The sequence below is a fragment of the Lissotriton vulgaris genome, chromosome 12 (genome assembly GCF_964263255.1).
Source record: "Lissotriton vulgaris chromosome 12, aLisVul1.2, whole genome shotgun sequence".
Classification (NCBI taxonomy): domain Eukaryota; kingdom Metazoa; phylum Chordata; class Amphibia; order Caudata; family Salamandridae; genus Lissotriton; species Lissotriton vulgaris.
This window is the reverse complement of record NC_141700.1, coordinates 625,294,723-625,320,286: the sequence shown is the minus strand read 5'-3', so window position 1 is coordinate 625,320,286 and position 25,564 is coordinate 625,294,723. Positions and strand designations below refer to the sequence as shown.

At 46.1% G+C, this 25,564-nt stretch overlaps 1 protein-coding gene across 1 annotated transcript in view; it reads left to right on the top strand.

Annotated features, from left to right (window-relative positions):
- The window catches only part of TANGO6 (transport and golgi organization 6 homolog), a 579,124-nt gene that overhangs the window by 236,291 nt on the left and 317,269 nt on the right, over positions 1-25,564 (top strand). Inside the window, exon 9 of the mRNA XM_086945772.1 lies at positions 4,655-4,831. Within this exon, the coding sequence (XP_086801898.1) occupies positions 4,655-4,831 (177 nt within the window). The remainder of the gene's footprint in view (positions 1-4,654; positions 4,832-25,564) is intronic.

Sequence of the window (25,564 nt, the reverse complement as noted above, 5' to 3'; positions counted from 1 at the left end):
CAAGTGACACTTTTTGAAGGACATCTGGCAAAATTGGCAAGATAATTGGTGTTGCCACAACGAAAACATTTGTACACTACTTTCTGCATTTTGGGTTTGCTTGCCACATTTCCCTTAGTGACCTTTAAAACATTTACATCATCTTTAATCTCATTCACCTTGTTCTCTTCTTGAGAAACATCTTTACTGGTTCTCATTTCTTTAACACAGAAAGCTGTGTGCTCTATGCTCTTTGCTATTGTTATAGCTTCATCTAAATCAGGGTTTTGTGTTAGCAGTCTCTCTTGCACCTTATGGTCATTGGTACAGCGTACCAATTGATCTCTTATAGGACAATCTGTAAGCGCCCCAAAATCACAAGTTGCTGCGAGACCTCTTAAAGCTGCTATGTAAGAGGTAACTTTTTCATTTTTACCTTGAGCTCTCTTGTGTGTCTCTCTAACACAACATTGATCTTGTCTTTGAAATGTAAACTCAATTTCCTTAATGTAATTGCAAACACATCTTCGTCCCCCTCACCTCCTTCCTCCTCCCCATCAGCTAAATCCTCATACACTTTCCTAGCTTGCGTACCTAAGTTGTGAAGTAGAATGTGTTGTTTCCTAACTGAGGAAAACTTCCCCCCCCCCAATTGCAATTCGGTAGGAGTGCATCATTTTTACCCATCTGTCCCATGGGATCTCAGGTTCTCCTTCATAGTTTAAAAAAGGTGGTGGTTTGTTCATATTTGCCACCGACATTTTGAACTGTAGTAGTAAGATACACAAGAATAGTATGAGCAGTAGCGAAAGATAGAAACAGTATAGAAATGCAGTGTGAAATACAGGAAAAAGAGAAAATATGGAGGGTACAGGAGAGAGACGAAGAATATAAGATGCTAAGAAAAAAAGGAAAAATCAGAAAAGCGGAGACGAACACGCCTCCACCTCAGCACCGGCACTGGCTCCAATAGAAAAAAACGGTGCCTATAAACACTCCCAAAAGCAAGGGAGACTGTGATCCAAACTGGCTTCCTGCACCTCAGGGACGGCACTCACCGCAATCAGACAGGCGGAGACTCAAAGCGCTCCCACAGGCAGGGGAGAGCTGGCCGCCTCAATATAGAGACGACACACACTGCCGATGGTTAGAGGTGCAAACAGAGCTTCCCCAAGCAGAGGAGAGTCAGCACCTTCGGATCGTGGATTTTAGAAGAGTGTCCAGGGTGAAGAGAGGCATCGAAGAGATACCTCTGCTTAAAATCTGGAAACCGAACCTCAAATGCCTTGAAGATAAGGCGAAAACAATGAGGAGATAATGGACAAAAGGGGGGGAAACTGACGCCGTCCCCCACACAGCTACATCCTCGTCTCTGGAGTCCTCGTCGCCAAATTTGTAGTGATGAAGGTCCACACAAGATGAGGAAAGAGAAGATTTTATTACATCAGTTTCCAAGCTCCTCTAACATGCCCTGCTGAGCTTAACATTCTCACTCATAGCGAACGTTCTAAATTGCCTTCATGCTGGACTGAACCAAAGGAGGGGGGGCAGGGGACGGAAGGGCAAACCAAAGGAGAGGGAGAGATGTGAGGGTGAGGGAGGTAAGAAGAGAGGTTACAACAAAGTCCTTATTACTGTAAGTGAAATAACTGCTTTCTATCAATTGAATGAAAAATATCAACACATTTCTGGGCTTCGCCATTCTATCGTGGGTGCCATCTAACGTCTGAGTGTTCATGCATGACATCCTGTATCAAAAGCTAGGATTTTCAATCCTGCTTATATTGCAAATCCTAGACTACCAAAGATCTATCGACAGTGTTTGTTGTGATTTCCATTTGTGGGCCAGTATTAATTTACTTTTACTTGCAACAATAGGGTCAGTAGTTTTCTTACTACTGGTAGAGAAAATTATATATACATCATCCTCGCAGATAGCACCTCTCAAGCGACTCAAAGACCCAAAGGGGTGTTGTAGACCATGATTTTATTTGTCGCTCTCTTTACAAAATATTTGTGTTTTATATTTTTTATCCATCCATACAGTGTGGCCATATTTCCTCCAGCAGTTGGTGACCATGCTAGTACTTAGGGATCACAGTTTAGTTGATCTAAGATACCAACTTTAAATGATGTTTTATACATGTTTTTGTACTAGCGACATGTAGAGGGCTAAATAGTCTATTCCAAATCATGTGCTTGGTTTCTTACAACATTCTTACCTATGTCCGGCTCCCACCTTGTCATGTAAAGGGAGTTTAATCCCTCATTGATTCTATAGCTTTGTGACAGTGACAGTGTGCTTCGGATGATATGGGCAAGGTAGCTATATTGCTTCAGAAGCTCTGTTTCCTTGACCCAAGCTTACAGAACTTATCTGAGATGCCCAGTGTCAGAGCTGCACATATTGGTAGCCTTTTTTCCATTTGGTTCAATGTGCGTCTACAAGCGATAATAAGACAGATTTCATCTGTGTGCAGTTGACCCATTCAGATTAACCCTTTCGCCAGTAAATAAACTTTTGTTGTTTGCTGCCAAGGAGGAATCTGGATTGTTGTGTTTCTGAAATATGCATAACAGTAAAGTGGAAATGATATGTCTTGTCGTGTCCACTTGCTATATGTCAATCTCTGTGAAATGTAATGGTGTGTTCATGTGATTATGGTGGCAAGGTCTGTGCAGAATTCAGGGTTCTCACTGGGTTTAAATAGAGGGCTAAGTAGGGCTTCAGTCATTATGCTTGTGACTCTTCGAGAGGCTAGAAACACTTGTATATCTTGGATAACCAGTCTACCAGCATATGCTTGATAGAGTTCTGGAACATAGCTGGAAAACCTTATCGTGGTGCCTTGTATTTTGGCAGTGAATTGACCGTCTGTATGAACTCATAATTCAAATGTGTAATATAATGTAATGTACGGTGGATTTGTAGAGCACTGCTTGTCACCCGTGAGGGTATCCAGGCGCTAGAGTTTCACATCACCTTTTAGTTCATCTTTATTTTTTTGTTTACATTTCTTTACCTGTTATAAACCAAAGCAGCAAGAAAACTAATGACGGAGAATTAAGGCATAAAGCAGAATCCAAAACAGCAAATGAGGCAGACACAGGTCTGCAAAACTGCTTCCATGGTAAAGCTGTACATATAACTACTGCCAATGTGCGGTGGGCCGGGCTGTGCATCCACAGCCAATGACCTACAGTCCAAAGACATAAACAGGTAACACATCAAGGCAATCAATGAGTACACTCAGGTGTGTGCACAGTGGGTAGCCCGGGCGACAACACTGGCGGGGAACATGAACTGCAGCCAGCACAGGAGTGGGCACAATCATTAGTTATTGGGATTGAGACAGGAAGGACAGCCACTGCCTGCTCAGGGTGGCCTCTCATTCCTCTTGGCCTCTAGTTGTGTAATATTTGTATCCCAGCATGTGGCCACCGTACCCCTACTCCAGAGAGCCAGGCATCTGATTCCGCCTTGGCCCATTTCAGCAGCTCTCGTACCCAGTGTTTCATTTGGGGGGGCCGTCCTGATTTCCAGGACATTGCTATCTGCCTTCTAAAGAGCATCGGAGCCATGTTGACGAACCTGTGGGTGTATTTACCCCTCTTGTTGCTAGATGCTACCTGCAGCTGATGCCGCTCATCTCAACCCTGCTCAGCGGGCTGCAGTAGTCCACAGTTGTCCGCCCGGGCTTTCGCAAAGCCTCCTCGCGGCGGTGCGGCAATTTCCGCCAGGGCTTCTCACAGTTCACACCTCAGGGCAGCTCAGGCCCAGGCCACACCCTTAGGCTGACACAACTGTCTACTGGGGCCCAGGTGTTACGGACATTCTGAACAAGAAATGAACTTGAATAGAGGGGTCCTTGAAACATTGTTCACAAGACATAAGTGTGCAACAATCTGCAAGTTTTTTCTCATTCATCAAAAAGTGCCTCAAGGTTAAATTCCTGCTTTGATTTTTTGCATTGCTGACATTGAAGCCCTTTGATCTGCTTTGACTCTTTCCATTGCCTACACTGAAGCCCTTTGATCTCTATTCAGACAATCCAGTGTCTCATATATTCTCAATGCTGGGGTTATTCTGCTGTATCTAAAAATCTCTTCTCCGGGCGACATCTTCCCCTTTATGCAGCACCTTGAAGACAATCAGTCCAATCATGATTTTAACTAAATCTGTGTTAAGGATGGTTTTCAGCCCTCCACGTTGTAAATTTTAAGCCATTTATTAACTGCGCTAAATCTATGTGCTTTGCTTCATACAAAAATCTTAATCTGAACTCACCTAATCACAGCCTAGTCAAAATGCCCATTACTAACTTTTTATGTACAGCCACAGTTATGTCAGGAATCCTTGGCAGGCGCATATTCAAAGTGGGTTGTACTGTTCACATAGATACTCATTTTTAGACCTGAACTACCTGTATGTGAAACTATCTATCTCAAGAGGCATTCGGTTTCTTAGGAGTTCTGGCCCATTCCTTTCTAGAATGACTAGCCTTCAAAAAACTAGTAACACTAACCCTTGACCTTTTCTCTGAGCACGAGGTCACTGGTAAAGAATCCTGACCACCCATGTGTTTGGTTTGCACTCCATAAAACTGCTAATGAAAAAAATAAATATTTGTGAGCTTAGGTTACTGTCTCACACTGAGTCACTTCTCCTTACCAGGTCACCTTGTCAGGAGATCCTGCTTTGGCTATTGGACAAGCTGGAGCGTCGGGCAGCATTGGTAACACTGAAGGAGTTTGCACGACTGGACAGGACCTTGCCCTTTCTTGATCCTCGCTGCACGTTTGCAGCTGCCAGTGAAGGTGGTGCCATCATCAAAGTGCAAGAAGCCATTCGGTAAGGCCCTTTCGTGGTGTTGTGGCTCAGACCACCTTAGCAGGTGTTTCTATGACTGGATCCTTAACGATTCGTAGGATCAATAAGTGTGGTTTTGAGTGTATAAGCAAATGGGTGTGGAAGTTGGCGATTGCTTGAAAGCGAAATGTTGTGCTTTCCTGGTTAGAATGTATGAGTTGCTCTGCTATTAACATGAAATATCTATTGCACCAAAGAATGTAATGATTAGGACTCCATTTATGTTCGGTGTCTCTTAGATATTACATCTGCACAAAGACCTGTTTTCTGCCTCTTCTGTACCTTGGAGCCATTCATCTTGTATTTTTTATAATCCTTTTGTTCGCGTGATTTATAAAATTGGTGATGACTTGAGTTTTTATTGAACCTTCAAGCGTTGCATTTGGTGTCATGTTTGGACTCTTTCTGTGGAAATGTGTCAATTACTTATTGCAAAAGTATCGCTTATCGCATCACAATTATACTCAGTACCTTATTATATTGGTCAGAATCGTGCATGGGAGACTGTGGTACAGGTTCCTTTTGGTGCTGTGCGTGCATCACGGCTGTACCAAACACCACCAGCAATGATATTCTTACTGGTTTGTATTAAGTGCAAACCCTTCCCTCCACTATAAATGCAAACTCCTCCCTCTTCTATCCCTCCACTATAAATGCAAACGGTTCCCTCTTCTAGCCCTCAACTATAAATGTAAACCCTTCCCTCTTCTATCAATCCACTATAAATGCAAAGCCTTCCCTCTTCTATGCCTCCACTATAAATGCAAACCCTTCCCTCGTCTATCAATCCACTATAAATGCAAACCCTTCCCTCTTCTATGTCTCCGCTATAAATGCAAACCATTCCATCTTCTTGCACTCCACTATAAATGCACACCCTTCCCTCTTCTATGCCTCCACTATAAATGCAAACCCTTCCCTCTTCTAGCCCTTCACTATAAATGTAAACCCTTCCCTCTTCCATCCCTCCACTATAAACGCATACCCTTCCCTCTTGTATCCCTGCACTATAAATGCAAACTCCTCCCTCTTCTATCCCTCCACTATAAATGCAAACGGTTCCCTCTTCTAGCCCTCCACTAAACATGCAAACCCTTCCCTCTTCTATCAATCCACTATAAATGCAAAGCCTTCCCTCTTCTATGCCTCCACTATAAATGCAAACCCTTCCCTCTTCTAGCCCTTCACTATAAATGTAAACCCTTCCCTCTTCCATCCCTCCACTATAAACGCATACCCTTCCCTCTTGTATCCCTGCACTATAAATGCAAACTCCTCCCTCTTCTATCCCTCCACTATAAATGCAAACGGTTCCCTCTTCTAGCCCTCCACTAAACATGCAAACCCTTCCCTCTTCTATCAATCCACTATAAATGCAAAGCCTTCCCTCTTCTATGCCTCCACTATAAATGCAAACCCTTCCCTCGTCTATCAATCCACTATAAATGCAAACCCTTCCCTCTTCTATGTCTCCGCTATAAATGCAAACCATTCCATCTTCTTGCACTCCACTTGCACACCTTCCCTCTTCTATGCCTCCACTATAAATGCAAACCCTTCCCTCTTCTAGCCCTTCACTATAAATGTAAACCCTTCCCTCTTCCATCCCTCCACTATAAACGCATACCCTTCCCTCTTGTATCCCTGCACTATAAACGCAAACCCTTCCCTCTTCTAGCCCTCCACTATAATTGCAAACCCTTCCTTCCCTCTTCTGTGCCTCCACTATAAATGCAAACCCTTTCCTCTTCTAGCCCTCCACTATAAATGCAAACTCTTCCCTCTCCTATACCTCCACTATAAATGCAAACCCTTCCCTCTTCTAGCCCTCAACTATAAATGTAAACCCTTCCCTCTTCCATCCCTCCACTATAAACGCATACCCTTCCCTCTTGTATCCCTGCTCTATAAATGCAAACCCTTTCCTCTTCTAGCCCTCCACTATAAATGCAAACCCTTCCCTCTCCTATACCTCCACTATAAATGCAAACCCTTCCCTCTTCTAGCCCTCAACTATAAATGTAAACCCTTCCCTCTTCTATCCTTCCACTATAAACGCAAACCCTTCCCTCTTCTAGCCCTCCAATATAAATGCAAACCTTTCCCTCTTCTAGCCCTCCCAATATAAATTCAAACCCTTCCCTCTTCTAGCCCTCCACTATAAATGCAAACCCTTCCCTCTCCTATGTCTCCACTATAAATGCAAACCCTTCCCTCTTCTAGCCCTCAACTATAAATGTAAACCCTTCCCTCTTCTATCCTTCCACTATAAACGCAAACCCTTCCCTCTTTTAACCCTCCACTATAAATGCAAACCGTTCCCTCTTCTAGCCCTCCACTATAAATGTAAACATTTCCTTCTTCTATGCCTCCACTTTAAATGCAAACCTTTCCTTCTTCTATGCCTCCACTTTAAATGCAAACCCTTCCCTCTTCTATGCCTCCACTATAAATGCAAACCATTCCATCTTCTTGCACTCCACTATAAATGCACACCCTTCCCTCTTCTATGGCTCCACTATAAATGCAAACCCTTCCCTCTTCTAGCCCTCCACTATAAATGTAAACCCTTCCCTCTTCCATCCCTCCACTATAAACGCATACCCTTCCCTCTTGTATCCCTCCACTATAAACGCAAACCCTTCCCTCTTCTAGCCCTCCACTATAATTGCAAACCCTTCCCTCTTCTGTGCCTCCACTATAAATGCAAACCCTTCCCTCTTCTATCCCTCCACTATAATTGCAAACCCTTCCCTCTTCTATGCCTCCACTATAAATGCAAACCCTTCCCTCTTCTGTGCCTCCACTATAAATGCAAACCCTTCCCTCTTCTATGCCTCCACTATAAATGCAAACCCTTCCCTCTGCTATCCCTCCACTATCCTTTTTCAATCCAAATAACAAACTCACATGTCTGCCGCTCAAATTAATTTCATCTCTCTCTATACTAATTCACCACTAACCCTCTCTGGGTTCCGGAGTAGCGTGCTACTTGCCGAAAAGTACTTATACGCCTCGTCAGGAGTAGTAAGCACTATATAAATGTAATTACAAATACTTCTGATTGTACTCTAATGGCATTGTGAGCAGAGAGAACTCTCCTGAGCTCTTCAACTAGCGCACTGTGCTCTCTTGATGGCGCGCATGGCAAATCTGTTTGTATTTGTAGAGCTGGGCTGCAAGATCGGTGGCAGCCCTGCTCTCTAATGCGAACTGTGTATAACTTAATTGACGGCCAGCACGTAGCGGAGCTGTGTTTGTGTCAGTGAGAGCAGGTCTGCTGCCTTAGAGACTGCTGAGCTTTTCTGCGACCCGTGTGAAGACTGTTTCGTTTTCTATGCATTGACATTAATTTTCTGGTGAAAGCAATGTTCTTCTCTGTGTGTCTTCAGTGGACTATGAAGTAGAAATGTTTGACTACATTTATTTCGTGGACCACAAAAATCATAATTCGGGTCCTTATTGATTTCCCCTAAAAAATGTGGAGAAAATATTTTTACTCTTTTAAAAGGACTCTTGCCCACATGAAATTGGGGGCTCACAGGACAAACTATAGGAGCAGATGCTGGTTAGACTCCGTAGCATAAGTGTGATGGAGTGGTCCACCCACCCGTACTCTCCCATGGGGCATTGACCTATCTAAATAAACATTGAAAAGCTGGGTAGTTTCAGAGCAATCGTAAGGAAATACCAACTAAAAAGTCAATTTGTATGTATGAGCGTGCTTTGCATGGAATTAGCGTTGGACACACCTACAAATGAGTCTTTTTATAGGGATCCAAATAGTCCTGAAGAAAGCCGTGCGACCCAAGGGGGCAATTAAAATGCTGGCTGAAACGTGTCAACCTATGTGGACCTGTGGGAAGTAGTATTCTCCAGGTACGTCCCTTTTTAAGGGTTCAGCCTGAAAGAGCATGCGCCTTGCTTGCGATATACTGTTGAATAAATCAAAGGGCTTGGAGCCCGCCCATAGCTTACCTTTTGTTGGCTTGAGTGGCACATTTCTTTACAGCTTTGTAATTCCTCAAGGCATGTCTAACATAATTTCCGTTCCTCTCTGTGGAGCAGGGACCAAGCACTGATTGATTAAACTTAATCTGTGCCCGTCCGCTGCTTCTGACGTAATTAAGGTACTATTTTGTTCTGTTTAACTTTTAGTGCCCTGCCAATAGAAGGTGTGTGACTGTCAAAAATGTGCTCAGCAGGACAAACAAGCTTGTAAAGATTTATTTTCAATAGTTAAGTTTCTTTAATTTTGCCAAGTTGTCTTTGATCACTTTGCACTCCTGGTTCCTTTTTTGTTTTTGCTTGTGGGCACTGTTATATAAATATGAGGATTATCTTATTGCAAAGCGGCAGTGTTTCTTTTTTATGTGTAATTTCTGAAATGATGGTTCAACACATAACCGTGCAGTACTCCCCAATCCACCCCACTCCAATCCAGACCACCTCACCCACACCAATCTGCCCCACTCAATCCTATCCACCACAGACCAATCCAGTCCACACCATTCCAATGCTCATCCCACAAAAATCCACCCCACTATAATCCACCTCACCCCAATCTGATCCACCTCACCCCAATCCAATCCGCCTCTACCCAAATCCAATGAACCCCAATCCAATCCAATCCACCTCACCCCAGTTCATTCCACCCTACCACAATCCATTCCAACCCCACTCAATCCAATCCACCTCAGTCCAGTTCACTCTACCACAGTCCATTCCACCCCACTCAATCCAATCCACCCCATTCAATCCAACCCACCCCACTCAATCCAGTCCACCCCACTCAATCCAGTCCACCCTACTCTAATCCACCCCACTCCAATACAGTCGAATCTACCCTACTCTATCCCATTCCAGTCCCCCCACCCCAGTTTAACCCTCCCCACTCAATCCAATCCATCCATCCCACCACACTGTATTCCACCCCATTCCAAACCAATCCACACCACCCCAATCCACTCCACTCTAATCCAATCTACCTCTCCTCTATTCAATACCTCACCCCTATTCTATCCACCCCACTCCAATCCAATCCACTTCATCCAGTCCACCCACTCGAATAAATCCAGCCCACTCTACCCCAATCCACCCCAACCCACTCGACCCCACCACCTCAATCTACTCCAACCCACTGCACTCCATGCCCCTCCTCTCTGACACTGTACTCTACAACACTTTCTGCCACTGAACTCTACTCTACTCTACTGAACTCTGCGACATTATAGTTCCCCTACTCCACTCTACGACATTCTACTCCAATAGATCCAGTCTGACACTCAAAGCCCCCCCCAAACACTCCACGCTTGGACACTCCATGCCACTAAATTTTAGCCATGCTGAACAGCATCCCACTGCTGTACAACGTGGCCAAACTCAATAGCTGTTGTATAGGCGGGTCCTAAAGGCTTTGCCAATACTTGTCTTTTAATGTTGTTCGTAGCCCCCTAGCTTTTAAAAATTGTTGACGTGACTTGAAAGTTATTTTATCTGTGAAACTTGGTCCCAAGAAACTGAATAATATCAAAGAACTCCCCTACCCACCCATTACAGGGTAATAGTCGAGCCCATTCGGGCTCCGATGGCTCGATGAAGTCTTGAAGAGGGAGCATACCACACACATTTTGCGTGGGCGAGAGCCCTTTTTAAAGAGTGAAAATATTTCTTTACATTTTTGGGGGGTGTCAATAGGGAATTTAATCATGTTGTAAATGGTGGTCATTATCTCTTTTTTTGTGGTCTAAAGTTGCTTAGGGAAAAATAAGACGACATTTCCCTCTCCCTCTTTCCTGGCTATTTGCATTTATTTGCTATCCTAGCCTTATATGTCTCTGTTTGTACTGGCAAATGTATTAGTTGCTTCTAGGTGAAGTTATAGCGTGCATTTTTCCTTTTTGATTCTTTAATGAGTACTTGAAAGTCATATGTTTTTAAAAGCTTATTTGAAAGAATCCAGCACCTTGCTAGATTCTGTGCTGATGTTAGAGGTTAGTTAGTTTTCTTCAGGTTTAACATCAATTGAATCCTTTACCTGGCTATGTCTTGGGCTTGAGCGCAGATTGGGCTCCAAGATAAGACATTAGGTTGAGCACTCTGGATTTGCTTAGTCAGATGTTCCATCATGCATCAGCAATTCTTTTTGGTGTGTTCTATTGTGTTTGTCTTTGTATAAGATGCAAAAGTTTTAGTGCCAAAGTTTCATAAATATAACCTTATTCGCTTCAAATGTAAGTTTTTTTGTTATTGCCTTATTCTTGGAGCCAATTACAACAGTTTGAACACATCAAAGAGGGTATTACCAGAAAGCAGTAAAGGAGCTGTACTACTTGACTTAAACGTGTGATCAAAGTAATTGTACACACATGTAGGGGCCGATTAGGATGGCGGACGGACTTGCGTCCGTCCGCCACCCTTGAGGAGGAGGGAACGTCCGCAGGGGCTGCGGCGTTCCCTCCGTCCTGATTAGGATGTGACCGCCAGGGTGGCGGTCACATCCTCTATATTTAACATTGCGGCGAGTGCAGCTTCAAGCTGCACCCGCCGCAATGTTAAAATAGCATGTGTTACATTTACATGCACAAAGCGGCAGGGACCGCACGGTGCCTGCCGCTTTGTGCACGCAAATGCAGGGGGGTACCATAGGTACCCCCCATGTGCACCGTCCACCCCCCATTCACCCAGGGGGCCCGTTGCGGCCCCCAAAGTGAATGTCCGTATGCTTTTCCATGGCGGAAAAGCCGCCGTGGAAAAGCAGTTTTACACAAACATCATAATATGGCGGACGGTGTCTCATAGACACCGCCTGCCATGTTATAGCTTTTCCGCCGCGGTCGGAAGCCGACCGCGGCGGAAAAGCGGCGGACGGAATTCCAGACCCACCAGCCATCCTAATTTGGCGGTGGGTCTTTGGTGACTCCGCAGAGGATTTTCCGCCTCCTCCGGGCCGGAGGTGGCTTCCGCCGGCCCGGAGGAGGCGGAAAATCCTCCATCCTAATCGGCCCCTAATAGTGTATGTAATATTAGAAAGCTTTCATTATGGAGAATGGGCACAGAGAAATGCAGGGACAATAAAAGGGGTTGTACCTGAACTTTGGAAACTTGCTTCTTCATGCAGTTTAAGGCAGAACTTGAAAAACACATCTTTGATCGATTTATGATTCAGCACAAAGGTGTTTGTATAGAATAGGAAATGCGGTTTGACTGAGGTCTCGCATTTCCCAAAGCTTAGTGATTGCCAAAAGGGTGGAGCACACCATGCAGTGTGTTAAAGAGCTGGGCCCTGAATAGAAGCCAAAATCAAACCAAAAGAGGTTATAGTGGTCAACAATGAAGATAGAAAAGGAGACGGAAAACACAAAACGATGTTTTGGTAAAGAGAGGGAATATTGTTTGAGAATAAAAAGGAAAAGGGGAGGTGAAAAAGTATGTTTGTTATTGCTGTTGGACTACGAAGCAAGTCGCCAATAATGAAGCTTCGATTAGCTTGAAAAAAATGTGAGAAGATAGAGCTTCCAAGCAAACTGGTGCAAGACTTTTACCACAAGGCCGTCGGTGTTTAGAAGCTAGATTCAGAAGCGCTTGTTGAAAGCGATTCTAAAGAGCATCCATTTGCTAATTTGACAATTTTTTGCTATGAAATTAATATGTTGGTGGCGCCAGGTTCATGGTTTACGTGAATATGAAGTGAACGTGACCATCACAGTGACCTTTTGTTGACCTTTTATTATTGTAAGCTGTTGATTTTCTGCATACATTAATATTTCATTGACAATCCCAGGGATTGAAGCTGGCAACAAAGTGGAGTAATGTGCTGGGGGAGGATTTCACTCCCATAGCTGTTAGTAATGCACTTGCAACACTGGAAGGATCTGTTTACTCGATTAATCTAAAGCTGCAATAATTCCGGAAGATATGTATGTTATACTATACCCCAGAAAGGATAGCCAGCTGGGGACAGAAAGAGGGACGCTATTTGAGCAATCAGGGTAAATGTCCAAACTGTGGCTTGATCGCCACAAATATTGTACATATGTTTGTCACCTGCCCTATGTGGGAGACATTTTGGAAGAAAATCCTGCATATCTCTAAGGTCCAAAGTATACAAAACCAAGGGTAGAGGGTCTAGGGAAACCTTTAGAGACCGACGCGGATAAATTCCCCAGAACAACTGTTACAAAATAACCGATTATCTCCGGGTCTGGCAAGCTTAAAAAAGCTTTAAGCGCATACAGTACAAGCAAAGGCTCTTAGTCATACATGAGGGGAATCCTTTTATAAGGACGGAATCCCATCACCCACCGAAGTAGCATGCTTCATTATCTGGGATATCCTCTTGGCTGCAACACCTAGTGCAGCCAGGGGCTACAACCCCCTCACTGTAAGGGAGGAGCTCAGGGATGTTTTTTAGATACTATTCAGTTGTAGGATCTACTAAAATCCACCTCATGTAAAGTGCTGTAGTTTATTGAGTGATGGGCGCAGTGCAAAAAAAGGGGGAGAGATATGTGATCTAAAATTGACTACCAAGAGAGAAAAGAACTTTATTAATTAACTCTTGGTGTCAAAGTTAAAACAAGCATTTACAATGCAATGGTCTCTGCATTATTACAGGTAGAGCTATTGGCAATGCTCATGACTTTTTTTTTTTAATCGTAAATAGATGGCATTGTCATTTACATTGCCAATAGCTTAATCGTTTGCATATGCGAGACCTATTGCATTAGCACCCACACACAGGGGACAGGGGCAGGTGAGCAAGCACAACGAATGAGGGGGCAGGGTAGCAAGCACAGCGAAGGGGTATGGGAACAGGCACAGCGAGTGGGCAGTGGCAGGAGAGCAAGCCCAAGCAACGAGGGGCAGGGGCAGGAGAGCAAGCACAAGCAACGAGGTGACAGGGGCAGGAGAGCAAGCACCAGCAACGAGGGGGCAGGAGAGCAAGCACAAGCAACGAGGGGGCAAGAGAGCAAGCACAGCCAGGGGGCAGGAGAGCAAGCATAACCAGGGGGCAGGAGAGCAAGCACAGCGAGGGGCAGGGGGGCAAGCACAGCGAGGGGGCAGGGGAGCAAGCATAGCGAGGGGCAGAGGAGCAAGCACAGCGAGGGGGCAGGGGAGCAAGCACAGCGAGGGGGCAGGGGAGCAAGCACAGCGAGGAGGCAGGGGAGCAAGCACAGTCAGGGGGCAGGAAAGCAAGCACAGCCAGGGGGTAGGAGAGCAAGCACAGCCAGGGGGCAGTAGAAGAGGGGCGGGTTCAAGCACCCTAACTAAAAAACATTACATCTTCGGACCGAACTGCGCAAGCGCAGCCTACGGTCCTCGACCTAATAAACAATCACAGCCCCATGATAAAGGAAAAAAGATATGACATTGGGGTCTGAAACACAGACTGGCATCCTTAACCTCTACACCCTCAGCACTTTGTATTAGGACAACTGCAGTTAAGCTTTGGAGCTCAATGCGTGATTTCGAAAATTTCAGCTTGAGAAATGCTGCTGATTTAAAAGCCGGAACTGACCAATGTTGTTATTCATAGCATGACGTCATTCAAGACATGGAGTCACTTGGCAGGAAGAACTAGCTTTCTTGGGTACAGTAACAAAGTACATTTGAAATTCGGACATATGTGGCTTAAAGGCCAGTACTGCCGACGTTGGAACTGGGAACCAGATTCAGTCCCGACATACGGTCAACGTCTTGTGTTTCTGGGCAAATCGCAATCTCCCCTTGCTTAAAAAATGAATCTTGACTTGTGTCATATAATCGGATGCTCGTGTAAAGTACTGAACGACCTTGGGACAAGTGCGTGGTATAAAAAAACCTCAAAAACAAGCCGCAAACCTGAGTGAAGAACACATTATTACAAGTAACAGCGTGCAGGGGCTTACACCAGATAGTTATTCAATGTCATTTTGACACTTCGTGGGCTACAGGACTGTCCTTGCAGCAGACAGGACTTTATGTGCTGGGGTTTTAAATCCAGTGCTTAGAATGTTTAAAAGTTGAACTGCATTACCCAGAACGAAAAGTCGAGTAAGTCAATAGGCCTGAATTTGCTTAATGTTTAACAGAGGAATTATTGGCAACCAGGATTTAGGTTCCAAAACCAAATATAAACCAGCAGAATACGTGACAAATTACAAATAAAACCAAAGACAATGCCAGTAGGTGACTACGGTTCAAGGAACAATTCCTGCAGCATGCACAACACGGCGTGACCACGCGAAAGTGGAACTAAAACCTATTTGACAGCAAGTGAGAAGCACAAGTCATCCAAGCACCCTCTTCCCTGACCCCTCTTCCGCCTGTCACATCACAGACAGGAGCAGATCTGTTGGCCAGATCCCGCCCCTCCCACTCACACACCCTCCGCAACCGGTTAAGCCTCGCACCCCCAAAATCTCCTCCCCCTCCTCCTCACCACATCCTCCTCCCGGCTCCGGTTCCACTGCACACACAGGAAGCGAAAGCACCACCTGGCAGGAAGTACCACCTCCAGGCCTTACTGTTGCTTGGTTACGACGCCGCACAGTCCCTGTTCTCCAATCGGCTCCTTCGTGCCCTGCTCCGTCCCCGCCTCTGTTGCACTGACAGATCGGCGCTGTTGCTCCTGGACACATATTTCAACCCGCCCCAACCTCTGTGTTCATCCTGCGGTCACATGACTCTCCTCGAGCTCCCGGACTCTAATTATATCCATGGGTCACCAAGGAGACCGGCGGAGGGCAAGGGTTAGCAGGATGGATGAGAAGAGGGTACTTGGCTTGATAAACTGTTACTGGGATTGTGTGACTGACCACAGGGGTGATGGATGGGAGATAGTGTTCTGTGGTCCTCAGGCAAGCCGGAAGCGCATCAGCTAACAAGGGCCTGCAGCAGAGGGCACAGCTCCCTCGGGGAGGGATCGTGAAAGAGCCCAGTCCTTTTCAGACTGGGGGCGTGTTTTTTCATGATGACGTCACAGCGAGAAAGAAACGAAAAAACACGCCCCCCAATCCAAAAAAGACGGGGCTTAAACGGAGTGACTCCCCTCTCCTCCAACGGCTGGCCAGCATTTATGAGGCCAGCCAATGGAGAAGAGGGTCGGTTTCAAGCCCCCTAACTAAGAAACATTAAATCTCAGAGCTCCGCCCACACTGCTACGCAGTGCGACGCAGTCCTTGACCTAAACAGTGCATGTGCAGTTAGGAAATATTAGCTGCATTTGTCCAAAAAACTGGTCTACATGTTTCGGCCATTGAGATCTCAGTGGGATTGCGGCCTTCCTCAGGATTAGATGCTCAATGCTACTGCAAACAGTGAAAAAAGTGAAGATGATTATCATAAGAACACTTGGTAATGTGATTGAAACGTATACAACCTACAAAAGCCAGTAGTCACGGTTTCGGTGGGTTTCAATATGTTGATAACACCTGTAAAAGACAAAAAAGTGTAACATAAAAATCATGATGAAAACAAAGAGATCAAATGCTTGTACTGAGTGGTCTTTCAAGCAAGTGAGTCATATAGGCCCATCATTTCCTGTCCCTTACAGAGTACATTGGTAAGTTAAATTGTAAAGTTTGCTTACCCGTTAATTAAGAGTAAACTTCTCACCTCAATTGGCAACAGCTCTGTCAGTCGGTACCCTGGACTTCTCAAGAGCTTGCTGTCTCAGACCCTCTAGAGTGGGACACGCTTTCTGCAACCTGCGTATCTCGTCCCAGGTGTACCCACCGTCAACTTGCCACGCACAAAGCTCAGACAGGTTACCCAGGGCAGCAATGTAAGCCCCGGTTGGCTTGGAGGCCTCCACCTTAGGGACCCCGTCAATCTCAACCGTGGGAACTTCAGGGGATGGTTTCCCATGCCTCTTGCACCTCTCCTTCTGTGCTGCTGTCTGGACATTGTTCCAGGCTTCAGATGACCTTGACTTCCTTCTTGGGCAGCCATGGCCCGTTTGGTCATACAGACCCACTCAGGCAGTCCCAATATCTCAAAGTGTGACCTGAGCTCTACTTCCATCCAGTTAGTGTGCTCCAGTCTGTTGCCCGACAGACCATCTACAGTCACAGGAGAGCTCACAGCTACTTTCAGAGAACCTGAGAACTCCCCCCCCCCCCCCTCCCCTGCTAACCCACTGAAAGGGAACCAGTTGTCAGTGACTATAACTTGTTGGAATATGTTTGGTAAGACCTGCTCTGCAGACACCAGCTGACTCTTCACAGTAGTCATGCTGGCTCCTCTGTCTGGCCAGGCTTCCACATTCTTCCATGGATGGTGACCCACTGCCTATACTTGGAAGTATTAGCCTGCATGTGGGCTTTTGGCACTATCTCGTTACCCCCCTGGGAGACTAGGGTCACCTCTGTCTGCTCCCCAAAGCTAACTGGGACTATCTCCTCCCCAAGCGCTGCACTCCGCAACCAAGGTGTCTGCCCACCAGCAGGGAACTGTGCCCTCTTGAGACATTTGGCGTCGCCCGTGTTGTGCCCATACTTCTATCACTCGGTACATTGGGATACAGACCTCCCTGTCTACAATCAAGCAATCAATCAGGATTTATAAAGAGCAGCATATCACCCGTGAGGGTCCCAAGGTGCTGGAGTTGCTAGCTGCTTTGCAGAGAAAGCAGTGAAAAACAAGGGGAAAGCAGGACAAAGCACTCAGGAAAACAGGGAGGAAGCAGAGTGGTGCCTGGGGCCTGCTCAATGGGTCGCGCTACGTCCTCCAAAAAGGAGCTCCTGGGAGCTCGGAGAGGCGCTGGTTGGGAGAGTCTAGGCGGGAGGTGGAAAAACAGACTGTAGACGGGAACGACAAATGAGAAAAAAACAAAGAGAAGCAGTGAAAAACTAGGGAAAAGCAGGAGAAAGCACTCAGAAAAACAGGGGGAAGGGAAGGAGAAAGCAGTAAAAAATGAGGCAAAGGCAGGAGAAAGCACTCAGGAAAACGGAAAGGAAGCAGAGCGGGGCAGCAGCATGGGAGAGCTGGGCCTGGATCATAAGAGAATGTCTTGTGATCAAAGAACCCCTTCTTATGGTCAGACTGGGACTGGTTACCACTACTCCATTAGGAATTATTTTGGGAGCCTTTGAAGAATTCCTTATGTTTACATTTTTCTCCCCCCTCACTTTCTTCTGGTTGGAAACCGGACCACCTTTGTAGGTATCCCTCCAAAATAACCTTTTGTACACTATGGTACTGGCCCAGAGGTCTGCCTCCTCAGCAAGCTTTCTGGGATCAGTCGGCTTAATGTCAACTAGGTGCTGATGTAATTCTGAAAAACAGATACTGACATGTACTCTATCATGATTAAATTGTACAAGCCACCATAATCATTAACCTTGCGTCCCGCACCCAACCATTCAGTGCCTTGCTAGAGGAGTCCACATAATCTACCCAGGATTGGTTGAGCAGCTTTTGGCTATACCTGAATATTTGGTGATACTTCTCAGAGGTTAGCCCAGAGTTGGCAAGTACAATGGCCTTAATTTGGGGGACTTGAACTTCTGGTATTAGAAGTGTGTCCCTCCCTATGAAATAAATACAAAAGGATAAAAAGAAAAGAAAAATACCAGCTAGGAGATAAAGAGTAATAAAATACTATGAAATATAATACTAAACAACATAGCAATTTTGTGAATATTATGAAAAAGAGAAAAAAAAATAAAAAAAAGACAATATAAGAAAAGGAACTCAAGGAGTTTTAGCAACTTCTTGTTGAAAGGGAGATTTAGGCAGAGAGCGAAGGGCACAAGAATCAAAAAATGAAGTAACCGGATCCCATAACTGCTTTCGTTTTGGGGCTAAAACAGGTGGATAAACATATGTTGTATCTAATCTATGATTATAGCACACAGCATACCACCAAGCCTGATAAGAGAGTTTAGTGGAGTCTTTCCAAGCTTTGGTAATTTGCTGAAAAGCTACTGCAAGAATTTTGTATTTATTTCATATGAACTGTTTTTTCTTATCTATTTTGGATTTTTGATTCTTGTTCTCATGTGTTTCATTTATTCTTTTTGTATCAATTATATGCATTCGTGTATTTAAATTGTTTATATGACTTTTTCAAAACTTTCAATAAAGCTTATTTTGAACTTAAAAAGAAGTGTGTCCCTCCCTGCAATAGGATTGTGTTTCCCCAGATCGTCCCTCCAATGCTCTTCAGGTACCTTGTGAACCCTCACTGCAACCTCACAAAACCATTTGTCTGTTTTGTCTCCCACCACATAACTGGGCACCAAATCCTTAGGTATGAAAACCCTTTTCTCTCCTTTAGGTATTGCAGGCTTACTGCCATCCTCACTGCTGGAATCCGACTGTCTGACCTTGTCTGACCTTGATGTCCAGCTCTTTTAAGCTCCTCTCATGAGCCAATAACCTATTTTTCTCCTCCAAGGCCCTTTCAGCCTTCTTCTCCTCCGTTTTTAATTAAGCCATTTACAGCTTGAATTCCCTCTCCTCTCCACCAGTTCCTCTGGGGGCAAGCCATGGGACGAGACACTGCTCCATGCCCTGGCAGGATTCTCCGATTCAGGAGTCATACCCTCCTCATCTGATGCAGGTGGTGGGACATCATCCTCAGCTGTGGTTTCATTCAGTACGGAGTGGGCTTCAGCCCAGGCCCACAGTGCCTTTTGCAATTCCACCTTCCTGGTGGTACTCTTGGCAGGAAGTCCAAACTCTTTGCAGAAGTCTCATACCTGGCCACAGTGTATACCTCTATTTTGGCCAGCTCACATTCCATGCTAGTGGTTGTAGATCCAGCAGCCAGAGACATGATTCTGAGAACAAATCAAAAATGCCAGTTAGGGAGAATTTAAAATTCAAATTGGTCTTAGATGTGGAATAGTAGTTTGGACTAAATCACTGTATAGCACTGCACAAACAGAGATCATATCATCATTGCTGATCACTAATGTTAATAATTGGGTTGTTGGTTTACTGGGGTTTAAGTCCTGGTTAAGCAACTACAATCCTAGTTAGGGTAAGAGACAGGCAAACCCTAAATTAACCTGTGCTCACCCTCTGGTAGCTTGGCACAGAGCAGTCAGACTTAACATTAGAGGCTGTGTATTAGGTAGTTGTGCAACACTTTAAACACTAAACAGTGAAAACACTGCACAAAAACATACCACACCAGGTTAGAAAAATTTAGCAAAATGTATTAAATAAAACAAGGGCAAAACAACAAAAATCCAATAAGTAGAACTTGTGTTATGAGTTTTTGAAGAATAGACTGTAAAATAGAAACAGGTAGCGTCAACCGGGGATATCTGGCCAGACCGGAAAGAGTCAAAAGTTCAGGCCAACTGCATTGAAGTGCGGGCTGTCTACAGGGCCCAAGTTAGGTCAACTGAACCGAAGTACCGTCATTCCTAGTTGCGTGGCCTTTGCATGGATCCTCGTTGGAGATGTATCGCACATTGGCGGCAATGTGTCGGGTCTGGAATGCAACGAGAATGCAGTATGTGCCAATGTCATGATGTGCCAATGTTGAGTATCCTGTCAATGGGCCTTGCGATGGGAAGGCCGGTGTCGAGGATGTACGGTGCAGGTGAGACGATGCGTTAGATCCGATGAGCCGTGAAGCTGCGATGAGGAGGTGCGGCATAGTCATCGAGGCTGCTAGTGACAAAGGATGCGAGAAGATTGCCCTGGGAAAAGCGCCACGTAGTGGAGGTTCTGAAGGTGATGCGTCTTTCCCAAGATGTGGGATGCACTGGCGCTTTGAGTCTTTTGCGACGGGTCCAATCTATGCAAAAGTGGTGATGCTTTGGTTCTGCTCAAAGATGCGCCGCTCAGCTGAGGGGATGTGTTGGTTCTGCTCGGGAAGTATGCCGCTCAGCAGAGGATGCTTCCGTTCCGCTGAAAAAACACCTTACAAGGGTCCAGGTCTGGGGTGGTACCACTTGGCAGGGTAGACTCCTGCACCTTACTCTTCTCATCAGCAACATATCAAAATAACTCCGGCAAAGAATCCCCCTTCGGGGACCCGTTGGGCATTGTAGTACCGGCCCAACGAGGAGCTGCCCGATGATGAAGCATGACACCCCTCGGGATGTGTGAGGGCTATTGCTCCTGAAGGATAGATCCCTTGATCTGACACCTCAGGTGCCTCCGACCTCCCCCTGCCCCTCTCCTAGGAACTGCATATCTTCTGATTGAACTCACTTGATTGAAGGTGTCAATGCTGGACCTTCATTCGCCTATTGTCCCTCTTTTTATAGACTTCACTAGTTGTTTCAGCAGCACAGCAGTCCTCCTTCCTGGCAGGTCTAGAAGTATACTGAAGTGGTGGTGTCAGAGGTCCAGTACTAATGTTCAGTTGGGCCTTTGAAGTGGGGGAGACTTTAAAGACAGGCCTTTGAAGTGCACTGGGGTCCTGCCCTGGCTCCAGACTCACTACAGGGCTGTATGCAGCCTTTTTTGCAGGGACAGAACACAGCCTATTCAGGTGTAAGTGAGGCTGGGTCCAGCTCCTCCCTCCTATCCTGCTAGGCTGACCCATCGTCACAGCTAAGCTTCCATTGTGTGTGACTGTCTAGCGGGAATACACAAAGTTCAGCTGTCACCCACCCCAAGACTTGTGATCTGAAACCGGCAATAGGCACTAACTGGATAAAATAAGAAAATGTCAACTTTCTAAAAGTGGTACAAAAGGGGGTGGTGATGGACGGAGCATCTGAATCAATCAAACACACACGCCCAGTCAAAAGATCTGGGTTTAATCCATCACCGTTCTTTAGCCCACTCTGCCACCCCAGTTCAGACATGGCTATATGCAAATCAGTCTGACCCTGTGCCTCATGGGAACAGTCCAACCCGAACTGCCAAGCCATGTCTTCCCTGGACCGGAAACAAGCTTCCGAGGACCGGTTTCTGGCATTCCAGCCGTCTTCAGCCCGGCTTGCTTGAATCCAATGGCAAAGTATGCAAGGGACTCACGTCTGAGCATACCCTGCCGGTCCTCGGAAGCTTGTTTCCGGTCCAGGGAAGACATGGTTTGGCAGTTCGGGCTGGACTGTTCCCATGAGGCACAGGGTCAGACTGATTTGCATATAGCCATGTCTGAACTGGGGTGGCAGAGTGGGCTAAAGAACGGTGATGGAATAAACCCAGACTTGCAGGGCTTAAAGGACATTGTAACGAATGGGTTTGGAATATAGATGTTAAAAAGGAAGGAGCAGAGCAATGAATGACATGGTGGGTCCCCATAAGAATTACAAACATTTTGTCACAAACAAGTGATACCTGTAAGTGGGCAATAGGCGACTAGAAACATATATTTCGGAAATGTACGTGGTTGAAGAATTTTGGTCCCTGATTGACACAATTTTAGAATAAATAACACATTTTCCTCAGCAAAGATGAGAACAATATTCTTTTTGGAAAAGATATATTGTGCACTATTAGTTTATACTGAATGTTTGACAGAATATGGGGATTATATGGAAACTTGATTGGTTCAGCCATTGGGGATCGGATAGAGACATCTAGGCACAGATTCCTTAACTTGTGAATTCTCCCCGGGCATCGGACAGGATCCGGAAAACTTTTTCTCAGCAGTACCTCTGTGTGCTGGGGGGCAGCGCCGCATGCCTCCGTGCGACGTCGACTCCGAATATAACATCAGTGAAGCCATATAAGTCCCCTCAGGTGCGCTGACATAAGTAAGTGCATGCGAATCCGAAGTAGTATATCTCTAGCTGTTTTTGGCCTGCGGGTACGAGCTTTTCTCATCTTAAACAGTGTGCTAAATTCCTATGCCCTGTGGGTTTAAGTCCTGTGGGTACTGTGCCAGCCAAATGTCTGGTACGGATCCACATTCTATTTGTATGTGGTGCTTGGACAAGCACCACGATGCCGACGAGTGTGATTCCTGCCAGTGGTTGAAGCTAAAGGCTCTGCGGGAGCTGCGCATGAAACTTTTGAAGGTGCGGTTGTTGCGGACCTCCAGCTCCTCACGGCATCGGTCATCCTCCCGATCCACAAGTCATTCCTGTGAGCCCCCTTCTTCTCCCCGTGGTCAAATGCAGCGGTCTCAGTCTCCGGCTACCTCTCACGGTAAGCGGCATAGTAAGAGATCGAAGTCCCGGGGCATCTGTGGCTCCTTTGACTTGCGGGGTGGATCGTGGTGACTATTTTACTTCTGCTCCTGAATCGCTAACATGCCTTCCACCTTTTCCTGGAGCCCGGGTGACCTGGAAACAGATACAGGATTATTTCAAGGCTCTCCATCTTCTCTTTGGACTCTCGTTTCCCTCTGGAATGCCTGCAGGTCCAAAGGAGGTCATAGGTGCAGTAATTGTGTCATCGTCGACTGGTTCACCCTCAGTGGCAGTTCCAGTCTCAGACACAGGGACGTCAGTGCATGACCCTCCGGGACATCCACTAGTGACATCAGTCGACTCCGACGCAATGTCGGTTGCCCCGACGGTGCATTTTTCCACAGCCTCTGAAGACTCGGAGCCGGGGTCAGTGCACAGCACAGCTGTGCGTTATGTAGGGTCGGCTTCGCCTTGGCTCCTTGCATCTGCGCCGACGTCTGCCGGCATTTTTCAGCCTTCCCAGGTGGACGTTGGTAAAATCGCAGGTTTGGCACTGTCCGACACCGGTTATTGAGCCATTTTCATCACCAATGGTTTCTGTGGAGGTTTTACAGGACCAGTTGGGGGAAGGATGTGAGGGGAGAGCTCCCATGGGGCAGCCAGTGCTTGTGGCTCCTGCTATGATGGACAGCTGGATTGCTGAGCTGGGAGAAGCCAGCAGGCTAGATTCATCCCCTGCTTCCTCTCTTTCATCTCCTCCTGGCCTCACATCTGAAGCTAGTTGTTCGTTAGCAGAAGGTTTGAAAAGAGTGGCTGATGTCTTAGATCTCACTCTACCTACAGTGGAGAAGGCTCTGGACCCTCTTATTGAGGTCCTTCATCCCTGCCAGTCGGGGGTTGAACCAGTACTCCCCTTTTGTGAGGCACTGTCTGATATTGTATTGGGGGCACCAGTAGACTGCGCTATTGCACACAAATATGGGCCTTCCCCAGGGGACCCGGCTTGCCTTATTCGAGAGCCGACCTACCACAGCTTCGCGGTCCAGGCCATTAAGGCGTTCCCTGAAATAGAGAACCTTCCCCATTTCCCTTTGACAAAGAGTCCATAAAGAAGAATTCTTGCGGGAAACACATTTGTTTACTCCTATAGTGCAGCATTACGCTCCACCAACACGCTTTGCGTCCTAGGACACTTTCTCCATTCCTTGTAGGACTCCTTGGCACAGCTTTCACCTTTGTTCCCAGAGGCCAACAAGGATGAGTTGACCCACTTGATTTTTGATGGTCGGTAGGTGGTTAAGCTGCTCATCAGGTGTGGAATGGACTCCACCGATTCCATTGGTCGAGCCATGGCGTCGGCTCTGCCATTGTGCCGACACACCTAGCTTCAGGATCTTCAGAAGCTGTCCAGAAAACCTTACTTGACCTGCCATTTGATAGGATTAATCTTTTTGGAGCCCGAATAGATGCAGCCTTACTTAGGTTTCGGGCTAGTCAGGGAGGGCCAGGCCCTTAGCTTGCCCCCCTTCCCACCATGTTTCCCCTTGTTATTACAACGCAGTATGTTCATTTTGTAGTGTCAATCACCAGATCAGTGTATTTACCCTGATCTCTGGTGCTGCTGGCTAGCCTCCTGTCTTGAGACCCTGCAGAGAGTCTTACTTTACTAGCCGGTCAGGTTCTTTGGATGCAAATGTTATGTAAATCCTTTGACACGCGATTCCTTTTAGCATATTGTGAGATGTGTGATATTGGCCACTCTGGCTTGTTGCCCTTACTTCTGCCCCTGGGCTGTGGCTCAGGAGTTGTTACCCTGTCCTGTTATTGCGTTGGAAACCTTGTTTCATAGTTCAGTTCCTTTGGCAGCCTTTTATCTCCTCCTGGGGGTTCCATCACATATCAATGGTACGCAGTTTTTGCTCTACACTCCCTTGGAGTTGTCTCCTTCTATCCTTCAATTGTTACAATGCCGGCATGTTTTCTTGCTGAGGTTTTTCACGTATTCCCTCCGGTAGATCGTTTTCCGTCTTTGACTGTTTCCACTTTGTGGACCTGGTTTCGCATGCCAGTGTTGCGCTATGGCCCCTCTCCTGGCTAGAGGTAGGATTGGCAAGTTTCATGGAGACTTGTTCCCAAGCTTGGGATTCTAGAGTGCCGCCTTGTGTCTCTGGTGGTACAGGCCTCTTCAAGCCAGGGGCTTAAATTCCTCTGATATTGGGGAATATACGGCATACCCACGTAGTGACGGTTCTTACCGCTGTGGATGCTCAGCAGGGCCAGTCTGGTTGGCATTTGATTGTAGAACAACATTGTTTTTCCTGTTTTATTTCTGCACCACACCGCGGTTATTGCGTGACCTTCTATCCTTCCCTCACATTTGTTGCATGACCTGTTGTACTTTGATCTTGGCCACTGTGTGATGTGGTCACCTTGCCTCATGACTGTTTGGTCCTTATATGAACCTATGTTCTATATGTGTATTATATTCCATGGTTGCCCGTCTGATGGGGACCGCGCCCTCATCTATCTTGTGGGAGTTTTTCTTCTGGATATTCCGTTGGGTGATTCTGGAATACTTAGATATTAAACCTTGATGTGCATTTTGTAGCAGTATATCCTATACTGTGTAAGGCAAAATAATGGCTTACATGTTCACAGTGCTTTCTGTCACAGGCTGTGA